The sequence below is a fragment of the Pteropus alecto genome, unplaced genomic scaffold, assembly GCF_000325575.1.
Source record: "Pteropus alecto unplaced genomic scaffold, ASM32557v1 scaffold280, whole genome shotgun sequence".
In the NCBI taxonomy this organism is placed as follows: domain Eukaryota; kingdom Metazoa; phylum Chordata; class Mammalia; order Chiroptera; family Pteropodidae; genus Pteropus; species Pteropus alecto.
In genome coordinates this window covers 361,311-372,458 of record NW_006430057.1, presented here as the reverse complement: position 1 = coordinate 372,458, position 11,148 = coordinate 361,311, and the positions used below count along the sequence as shown (strand labels likewise).

Below are 11,148 nucleotides of genomic sequence, written 5' to 3'. Positions count from 1 at the left end.
AAAGACCTTAGACTTAAAGAGGATTTTATGAATTTGACCTCAAAGGCAAGGGAAGTAAAAGCAAAAATAAATGAATGGGACTACATCAAACTAAGAAGCTTCTGCTCAGCAAAGGAAACCATCAACAAGGTAAAGACAACCATTTGAATGGGAAGATATATTTGCAAGCAATGCCTCTGATAAAGGCCTAATATCCAAAATGTACAAAGAACTCATATAACTCAAGAACAACAAAAAAACAAACGATCCAGTCAAAAAATGGGCAGAGGATCTAAACAGACACTTCTCCCTAGAGGATATACAAATGGCCAACAAATATTTGAAAAGATGCTCAATATCACTAGCTATTAGGTAAATGCAAATCAAAACCACAATGAGATACCATCTCACACCTGTTAAAATAGCTATAATCAACAGGACAAGTAATAACAAATTTTGGAGAGGATGTGAAATAAAAGAGACCTTCATACACTGCTAGTGGGACTGCAAATTCGTCAAGTCACTATGGAAAACAGTATGGAGGTTCCTCAAATAACTAAGATTTGATCTATCATATGATCCGGCAGATCCCTCTACTGGGTATTTATCCCAAAGGCTTGAAAACCCATATATGAAAAGATATTTGCACACCAATGTTCATAGCGGCATTACTCACAGTGGCCAGGACTTAGAAGCAACCAAAGTGCTTTATGATTGATGATTGGCTTAAGAAGCTGTGGTACATATATATAATGGAGTATTACTCAGCCATAAGGAGAGATGAAATACTGCCATTTACGACAACATGGATGGAACTCGAGATAATCATGATAAGTGAAATAAACTAGACAGAAAACATTGAAAACCACGTGATATCACTTGTATATGAGATATAAACCTAAAAGCAATAAACAAAGAGGACAAACAAACAGAGACTCATCTACATGGATGATAGACTAGTGGTTGCCAGAGGGTAGGGATGAGGTGGAAGAGGGGAGAGGGAAGGTAGATGGGATAAAATGGGTCAAATATGTGGTGACAGAAAGAACTCTAACTGTGGAAGAGGAACACGCAAGGAATGTATATACTCCTTACTGTTAAATGTTCAGCTGAAATTTATCGGATTTTGTTAACCAATGTCGCCATAAAAAATTTTTTTAAAAATGGAAAGAATGTGGAGACTTCAGCCTTGATCATTAGATCAAAGGGAGGCTTCACTAGCATTGAATAGAGCCAGAGACCCAAAGAAGAACAGCAAGAATATTCTGACATGCCATTGTGGTAAGTGGATCAGGGAGGAAGACCATGTGGTAACAAACTAGAATGCGATAAACTATCCTGAATAGTAAGACTAGACCAAGAATAATTTCACTTTCTTTTGAGGATTCAGGAGAGAATATAGAATTCTTTAGCACTTGCAGCACACCATGAAGGAGGTCAGGTCTCCAAATCCTGGAGATATTTGGGACTGTCACTTCATAAAAGGTGGTGCACGATAGACTTGCCTGGTAAATAAGCTTTTACTAGTCTCTTGTGGTAGGGTGGTGGAAGCTCTGCTTGCTGATCAGTTGCTGTAACTTGGCTTTTGTCCATTGGCCTTTCATTCATTTCTCTTTGAGATCCCTTATCTCTCCTCTTAAAAGTATTGGGTGACATTTTTCTTTCGAAAAATGAAACTGAAATAAAATCAATACCCTTGCTCTGGGCTTTGGTGATAACCCTAGAGAGTCACAGCAGATTACAGGGGAAGAGACTTGAAAAGTAATTAAGTGCTTCCCTTCATCATGGGTTTGAGGCCCAGAGAGGTGAAGCAGTTGCTGATGTGATCAAAACTGTAGCCGAGGGCACTTAGGCAGCAGTGGGCAAATTGGTAGGGAGACCTTGAACCCAAGGCAATGGTTAGAGTACTAACTGCACTCTATTAGGCATGGCTTAAGTAAGGAAAACCCCAGAAGGAGTATTAAACCTTAATTTAAAAACTCGACAGGGCTGCACAGATTTTTTTAAATGCCACCATGAAATGGAACAGAATTTCTGAGTGACTAGGGAAATGCCCCAGCTGTCATCGTTTTAGTTTTCAGCAAGGTACCCTGAACTGCCTGGGGCCATCTTTCTCCATGGCCGTCAGAGCAGTTGGGATGTGCAGGATAGCAAAGAAAGTGATCAACTGTCCCTACTGAGCTCTGAACTCCCAGGAAGAGGGAAAAGAATCAGCTCTCACCTGACCTCAGGGGGCTAGGTCAGGTCTTGGCTCTTGAGCAGCGTTGCCCAATAGAACTTTCTGTGGAAATGTTCTATATCTGTGCTGTCCAATATGACAGCCACTAGTCTCATGAGGATTCAGCATTTGAAATGTGGCTAATGTGACTGAGGAACTGAGTTTTAAACTTTATTTAATTTTAATTAATTTAAATTTAAATAGTCACATATGGACAGCGTGCCTCTAGAGAATTAAGTAACATGGAATGAGAAAACATCCCGGTCCTGCGGAATGAAGGATTAAGAAGACACAGACCTCCCACAGCCCCTTCTGTGCCAACCAAGGCAAGGCTACAGATGCTGTGCCCTATTCCTGCCCGGAGGCTGCAAGGTTTCCACTGGCTGTGCTCTTGGGATAGAAGCCTCTGCCACGCCCAAGTTCAGCTTCTTTTTCCTTCCCGTCTGGCACCTAGGCTCACATTTACCTCTTTCTCTGCCTCTTTGAGTTCAGCTTCTTTCTCTTTGACTCTTTGGACGAACATTTGCCTCATCTCCTCTTCTTTCTTCTGGAGCTCTCCTAGGAACTCATTCCTTTTGGCCTCATATGTCTCCTGTAAACTGCGAACATGGTCAGGTTAATTCCTCTGCCTTTGAAATGGCTCCTATTTGATAAAAACTGGTCCCCAATGATCCTCTCTGGGTACCCCCATCTTCCCTTCCCCAATTCTGGGAGAGGTGTGAAAACAGAACCACAAAGCTATGGGCAGGTGGTGTGGAATGTGACAGCTGCTTGAGGGGCATGGGACAGCCCTGTTGAACGGGAGAGATATTTGGAACTGGGAGTGACTTAGAACATATGCTTCTATACTCTAGTTTTACAGGCAAGGAAACAGGTCCTGAGAGGTGAGGTGACTTGCTCAAGACCACATGGCTAGTTAGAGGCAGAGCTGGAACTGGGAGCTGCATCTCTTATTTCTTACTCTAGGTCCTCTCACTGCACTCTGCTACCAGGTCCTCGTTCTGAAACTGACCACATTAGTGAGTTAGTGCAATAAACACTTGATGCTACTACACCATGTGCTAGACAGAGGACTGAGTGACACTATGCTAGTCACTCACCATCCAGAGACAAAAACCACTGTGCCTGCCATCAAAGAACTCACAATCTAGTGATAGATGCCTGGGCTAAGTCTTCCTGCCCCCAGCCTGGACTTAGTTTTAAAGAAATAGGAGCTAGCCTGGTAAAGAAGAGGAGAAACTGTGCTCTGAAGAGGACAGCATATGGAAATGCCCACATGGAGAGGTTGTCATGCTCAGAGACCAGGCATAGTCCAGAATGGCTAGAGAGGCAGGTGATGGCTGTGGAATGGTGGGAGATGAAGTTCCTGAGTATGGCAAGAGAGAGCAGGCATTCGATGCCATATCATACTCGGACATTTATCCACTATAAGGTTTTAAACTTGATCCAATTTGAAAATGTGAAAGACCCCTCTAAGTGTTGCATAGATAGACTTTCCGACTATCCAAGTAAGAAATGACAAGATCTTGATGTTAAGGGTTGGTAGGGAATGGGGGACTTGAGGGACCTGGAGGAATAGTAAGGGAAGCAGGACTCCCAGGACTTAGGAGGACGCAAAGATGATTCCGGTTTTTTGGCTTGAGCAACCAGGTGGATGATAGTACTATGAACTGCAACAGGGAACACTGGAGAAGGAGTATGCTATGAGGGAAGATGATTTAAATTTTAGAAGCTTGAGTTTTAGGTATGTCCCCTATTGAATGTCCAAGTGAAAACATCCAGTATGCAGTTAAATCAATAGGTTTGGAGCTCAAAAGTAAGGTTTTAGCTTAAGAGTCCTTATTTCTAAGTGGCAATTAGGGCTGTGAGAGGAGAAAGAATCAGCCACAAAGAGAATAGAGAGCATAGACCCGAAGAAAGAATCTTAGGGCACAACATCTAAGGCTGAAAAGAAAATGAGCCTGCCAATGAGGCTGAGAAGGAGTAGCGAGAGAGATAGGACTAAACCCAGCCAGGCCAGTGCTAGAAAGGCCAAAGGCAGAGAGAACTTTGGGAAGGACGCATCAGGAAGGAGTATCAAACTTTAAGATCAAAAAAGATGGGACTCAGCGGTCACCCTATAATCAGCCACGAGCTTGTGATTGTTGACTTTGAAGGGAGGTATTTCAGTGGTGTGGTGGAGTCAGAAGCTAGTAAATACAGAGTAACTCTTTCTCCATCCCGTCAGAGCCAAACTTCTTGACAGGACAAAGGATGGTGAGGAGGAGCACTAGAGGGCAAGTTTCTTTTAGTATGAAAATGTTTGCATGCAACATGGAAAGAAGCCAGCAGAGGAATAGTGCAGAGGGTGAAGACATGGGTAGCAGGTGTTCAGGATGGAGCAAAGGAGAAGGGGAGAGGACTAGATGAACAGGTAGAAGCACATCTTTTCCTCTACAGATGCAGATTAAAGCTGACAGAGGGAAGGAGAGAGAAAGCTAAGGGAGTGCCCATTAAAGAGACAAGCACACCTCCTTCCAACTCCAGGAGTTCCAGTGGCCCCTGTTGGTGAGGGGGATTGGATCTGGCCGTCCAGAACTAGGCATCCCTGAAGGACTGGCTCTGATTTGTCCCCAGGCCAGCTTTCCACTGTGAATAGGTACAATGGGATCTCAGAGGCCATCTGAAAGCCTTCTTAGCCCACAAGCTTCCCCCTCACTTGCTTATTGATGCCTGATATTTCCTAAAAGGAGACTGAGCCCTAGTAAAGGGCACCACATGGTCATTTAAAACGTGGGGCTTATGTCACATATCATGCATATAGATCAAACACTTATACTTGGCATATCACTCCTATTGAAAATATTCTTCTTTTCTGGAAGCATCTTAGATTTGAGATGTATGTCAATGATTATTAACATCCTGTGGTCAAAACAAAACTTCCACTTGAATGCAAACACCAAGGACAGCGGATGAAGAGCCTGAAGTTCATCAATACATGTGCAATGGCTGCTACCTGGTCCCATCTGGTTTTGATAATGGGCAGGAGGGTAAAGAACATACTGGAAACCTAACAGAGCAGCAGGAGCCTGATAAGGAAAGTGGAGGTGGAGGACAGGCACAAACTGCCACACTGGGGAACAAGGCCCCAGCCCAGGGCTTCCCCTCTTATCGCTCTGTGTGTATGTGTGTGTGTGTGTGTGTGTGTGTGTGTGTGCACGCGTGCGTGCGCACTTCTAGCAATGAAACCATTGGCCTTTCTGGGCCTCTGGGCCTCCTCCCTGGCTCTGTGCTTACCAAGTTCACCTGGCACAGTTCCCCAGGGCAGGAGTTTGGTGGCAGAGAGGAATGGGCAGGTGGAACTAGCAAGTGACTGAGCCCTGCTGCTCTCACCTGAGTGCCTGTGTCTGCCCTCTGTGTATGCTCCAGAGCAAGGCTTCCACACCCCCTGGGGGTGCTGGGCTGAGCTGAGCTGGGCTGGCAGGAGAGGTTACCTGAAGGGTTTGCTGTCAGGGTCGGTGTCCTTAAAGCCCATTTCCTCCAGCTTACAGCGGCGGTAGAGCTCATAGTGCCGGCTGTGGGTCTGCTCCCGGAGGTCTTCCATGTTGACCCGAATCAGCATCTCCCGCAGCTTCACAAAGTCACAATGGGCCTCGTTTTCAACTGCATAGCAAGAGATGGAAGATTGAAAGTATATTGAAAGGAAGACCAAAAGAAGCAGAAATGAAAGAAATGAGAGGTGAAATGTCTAACAGTGACATTGCCTTTCAATCTATGTATGTAGAGCCTTCAAATTTGCCTCCTGATTTGCTTTTCTATTGAAAAGGCAAATGAAAAGTTACAAGAATGATAGTAATGAAAAACTGTAACACCATGAAAAAATCTACAAAGGCATTCAGTAGCTCCTTAAACCCCATTTACCAGACACCCACAGGAGTGTTTGCTCTGCACCACTCTTAGGACAATGGCACATGCACTTCAGCCATCCTTCTGATCAATATTTGCGGAATCTCTGTTTTCAGTATGGTATGAGGCACTGGCAATTTAGAAATGAAGTCAGGCAGTCTTGCCTCAGGAGCTTAGAGTTTAGCGGAAGAATAGATGCAAATAGACAAATATAATACAATGCAAAAATTATGAAAATGGAGATATAGAGCCAAGGTGCAATTAAAATCTAGAAGAGGATGGGACTAAGAACTCCTGGGAGAGTGAAGGCCTCGCCAAAGAGGCAACCCCTAAGATGATTCTTGAAGGAAGGATAGAAATGTATTAGGCAGTTGAGGGAATAGTCTTTGCAAGATCTCAATGAGGTTAGGCAAGGTTACATAGTAAGTTGCAGAGTTAGGATTCCAATCCAGGTTATCTAAAGCAGAGGCAAAGGCTATGACCAGGTGCCAGAGTCTCTAAAGAGTAAAGGAGAAGAACTAGGACATCAATAGATGACAGTGACAAGGAAGGGTGTGGCCCATCTTGATGGTAGAAGCTTCAATGGAGGAGTTTTTTAGAGGGTGGATGATGGCTTGACAGCAGCAATGGTGACCAGGACAGAGAAGACCCCACTTTCCAGCCTGAGTGAACAAGTTCCCTCCTCAAAAGAGTGTGGCAAAGGTCTTCATTTGGGCAGTGGCCAAGAAAGACAGAGATGTGGACCAAATCATAGCAATGTGGACTTCTGGTTAGAACATAAAGTTGTGAGCAGTGCTCTGGCATGTGTCTCCAGGCATGGCTCCATTGTATCAGAACGGAAGTGTCTGGCCTGACCATGTGGGGACAGTGGGTCTGAGATGATGAAGAGGCATAGTCACTCCGGATTCTGTCTCACAAGGTGTGGGAGAGGGTAGTGGGGTCAGGGAGGGAGTCCGAGATGATAGGGTGGGCCACAGTTGCAGCAGACTGCCTTGAAGTCATAAGATTAATCTTTCTGAAGCCCAAATCAGCCCACATAACCCCTGTACTTCAGACCCATTGCTTTTGGGATAAAGCCCCTCACTGTCATAGACTATAAGCTAATATTATAAATTGCATCAGTTAGGCAACTTTTAAGGACCATCTCTTCTTCCGTCTTCAGACAGTGATCCCTGATGGTCAGTCAGAAGGAGTGACTCCAAGGTCCCTGCAGGCTGCCCAGACAATACACAGCTTCTATCTCACTCAAACAGAATGGTGAACCCTGACTTACAAGAAAAACATTCAAAAACCACTTTGTCAGGCGCAGGATGGCCTAATCTGGAGGAAGTCATTGGAACCATGCCTGCTGGATTCTCCTCAGGTTCCTGTCTCTCAGACCACAAATCCATTCCCAGGGTGGGACTGTTGGTCCAGAAACCATTTGCAAGTGTTCCTAGCACAGCATCCCCAGCCTTAAATGGCAGAGAAGACCAAAATCTAGCACACCTCTGACAACTAGTTTTGTTCTACTTATGGAAAATATGGGTACCGCTGGAGGGGTTCTCTAGTGTGCCGTAAAGCATGCCAGCCTTTGGATGCAATATGAACAACTTCCTACCTGATTTCAGTTTTTTGCTCAGTGGCAAAGATGAGTCCACAGTGAACCAGCCACCCTGTCACACATGGTGCTCCTGCAATCTCAGACCTAGCTTATAGCTGCAGACTCAGAGGGCCAGGTACCCCTTTCACTGATTTCAGTCCTAGGCCTTGTTTTATCCACTGAACTGACTAGTCCGAGTATAACTTAACACATATTATGTCCCTTCCTGATCTCACGCCCCTCCTTCCCTGCCATGACACTTAACCTGACTTTTGGGTTGATCATTCCTTTGTTTTTCTTTATAGTTTTACTACTTACATATGAATTCCTAAAGATATGTATCTTGTTTACTTCTGTCTATTTTTGGATTTCATATAAATGGAATCACACAGCATGTATTCTTCTATGACTTAATTAGCTCAACATTATGTTTCTGAGATGCATTCATATAGATGTAACTATAATCCATTCATTTCACTGTAGTATAATATCCCATTACACTAACATTTCACAATTCATCTAATTTATTTTCACTGGATATCTGAGTTGTTCCTAATTATTTGTTATTATAAATAACACTGCTTTGGACATTGTTGTACGTCTCCTGGTGCACTTGGGCAAGTACACATGCTTTCTTGCACATTCCTTCCCACCTTGCTCCAGGTACATTTGTTTTTGTTTTAGGAATGCTTTCTCTATTAGAGACAAAGAGAGCCTGCTCACAGCAGAGAATCTAGGTATGGAGCCAGTTTGCCTGCTGGTGACCCTTATGGCTGTTTGAGGCCCAAGCCAAAAGGGTAGAGACTGGGGACAAGTTAGGAACTGGTCACACCGTAGCTGGGGACAAGCAAAGAGATGGACAGAAGGGGCTCCCTTCTTCTTGTCTCCTGGAGACTCACTCACCCTGCACCGTGCCCCAAGGGTACTGCCGGGCCTTCATCATCTTGTTGCCTATCTTCAGTTCTTCTGTGCTGCCAATGACAGCAAAAGGCAGGTGGGCCTGAAATGGAAGGCAAACAAAAGCTCAGAATTCTAGGGGAGAGGCAGAGCCTCCCACAATACAACTGCTATCCATCTCCTGGGCCTCAGGCCCTCACACTGTGGTGTCCCTCAATGTCATCAACATCAAGAGGCATTTCTTCAGCTCCCAAGCTATGTGGGGATAAGAGGCCTAATCCAGACTTCTGCTGTTCAGAAATTCATAATAGAAGGTAACGATGACATGGCCGAATGCATAGGGAACAGACAAAGACAGAAAATTAGCAGAATAATGAGATACAGAGATTAGCTAGCTCTTCAATATTCATAGTTGCTGTTTTTTTGCCTTTGGAAGGTGGGTGAGTGGAATGAAGGGAGCTACATGTGTATCGAGAGGCTAAAGGAGAACAAAGAGGACTAGGATCACTAGCCCTCCTCCTTCCCCAAAGTGTGAGAGCCCTGAGATTAGGTATATACTGAAACCATATTGCTGACTGAGCTGTATGTTCCTTGTTCTCATTCTTCCATGGAGCGAGAGCTCACACTGACCTCTTGAGCCTAGACGTCAAGTCCACAAGTATTTATCCACATGCCCATGACTGTGCTGGACTCTATTTTAGGTGCTGTAAGAGACACAAAAGAAGTAGACGACACACTCCCTCACTCTCTAGGAGCTTACAATTTTGTTGAGGAAATCCAAATTACATACCCAAGATCACATAAGATAGAATATGACCAAGGGCTCAAATGCATAATCTGGTGTTCTGCACACAGTGGGTGCTTCATAAATATTACTTGAATGGCAGTGACAAGGCCATAGGAATAGTAAAAAAGAAAGAAAGGCCAAGTACAAACAGGGGTCTGAGCTTGGTGCTTAGAAGGGATAATGAGGAGCGAGGCCTGGCTGATGAAGACTTTAGGGGTCAAAGAGGCAGCTGCTCCCCAGCTGGTAGTGTGGAGCTTAGGAAACACTCTTTATGCTCCTTACACAGGGAGCTGGCCAGGTTTAAATGCTGAGTGACCACTGGCCAAATAGAACCACTGAATAAATATTGTTTACAAACCCGGTGATCCTGGGCAGGGCTTTACCTGAAAGGGCTTTACAAGGACAAGTAAGAATGTCCACTGGATCTTTCTTAGCCTGCTTGGAGAAACAGGCCGCGATCATAGATATTTTGACTCATTTGCTCATTCATCCATTCTACAAATATTTATTGAGCTACTGCTATGTGCTAGGCATTAAGAAAAATACAAACATGGATGGACCTCGAGGTAATCATGCGAAGTGAAATAACCCAGACAGAAAAAGTTGAAAATCACATATCACTTATATGTGGGATATAAACCTAAAAGCAACAAAGGAACAAGACAAATAAACAGAGACTCATGGACATGGACTATAGACTAGTGGTTACCAGAGTGTAAGGGGTGCGGGGGAGAAGAGAGGTAGACGGGGTAAAGGGGATCAAATATGTGGTGACAGAAAGAAATCTAACTGTGATAAGTGAACATACAGTGTAAATATATATATGCCTTACTGTTAAAGTGTACAGCTGAAACTTATAGGATTCTTTAACCAATGTCACCATGAAAAAATAAATAATATTAAATTAAATTATATTAAAAAACCACATTGAGATGCTCACCTCACACCTGTCAGAATGGCTATCATCAATAAATCAAAAACTGCCCCCTGGAGAGTGTACAGTCTGGTAGGGGAGAGACATGCCAACAATGGTAATACAGTAAGGTCCATATTATAAACAGAGGCTCGAGGGCTGGAGGAGCACAGGGGAGGGAGTGGCTAACTTCATGGGAAGTCAAAGCAGGCTTCACAGAGTAGGCAGTAGCAATTGTACTAATAATATTGATATTTACAGAACTGGTATTAGCAGCAGCAGCAATTCACTAAACTCTATGTACTACTCCATACCAGGTACTCTATGTTGTATTATCTCATTGAACCTTTACAACAATGCTCGAGGTAGTTACTCTTATTATTCCATTTTAAAGAGGAAAACGAGGTCCAGAACGGCTAAGTGACTTGCCAGCAGGCACACAGCAGTAAGGGCAGAGCAAGGAGTGGAATCCAGGTCTCTCTGACTTCAAAGCCTACCCCTGCTGGTCTGCCACACCCATTTAGGGGTTAGAACAGCGGATAAGTGAGCACGCTAAACTCTGGGGTAAACTGGTCATGCAAGGCCAGATTACAAGAGGAAGTTCAATTCTGGGAAACCTGCAGCAAATGTTTTTTGTTTGTTTAATCTGTGCACTGATCTCACAACCAATTCTTCCTCTTGATTCTCTTCTAGCTCTGCACCCCAAGAATGTTCTTCAGAGTGGAAAAACACAGGAGCTCAGCTCCAGGACCTTTGCTAATTCTCAAAGGTGCTTGACCATCCAGCTGAAGTGGCTCTCCCTTCAACCTCTCTCAGCTGCTCTCAGAATGTCATCTCAGTTCACCCCTTCCCATTCTGTTGACCATCCCTGAAGTAGGGACATAGTA

General features: G+C 44.2%; 1 protein-coding gene across 11 annotated transcripts in view; it reads right to left on the bottom strand.

The window, feature by feature from the left end:
• Nucleotides 1-11,148, bottom strand: part of SEPT6 (septin 6) — a 76,955-nt gene that overhangs the window by 21,265 nt on the left and 44,542 nt on the right. For all 11 annotated transcript variants that reach the window (XM_006904697.3, XM_025046081.1, XM_025046079.1 and 8 more), the window contains 3 exons: nt 8,568-8,664; nt 5,671-5,839; nt 2,664-2,796 (listed from right to left, as the gene is read on the bottom strand). In XM_006904697.3, the coding sequence (XP_006904759.1) occupies nt 2,664-2,796; nt 5,671-5,839; nt 8,568-8,664 (399 nt within the window). The remainder of the gene's footprint in view (nt 1-2,663; nt 2,797-5,670; nt 5,840-8,567; nt 8,665-11,148) is intronic.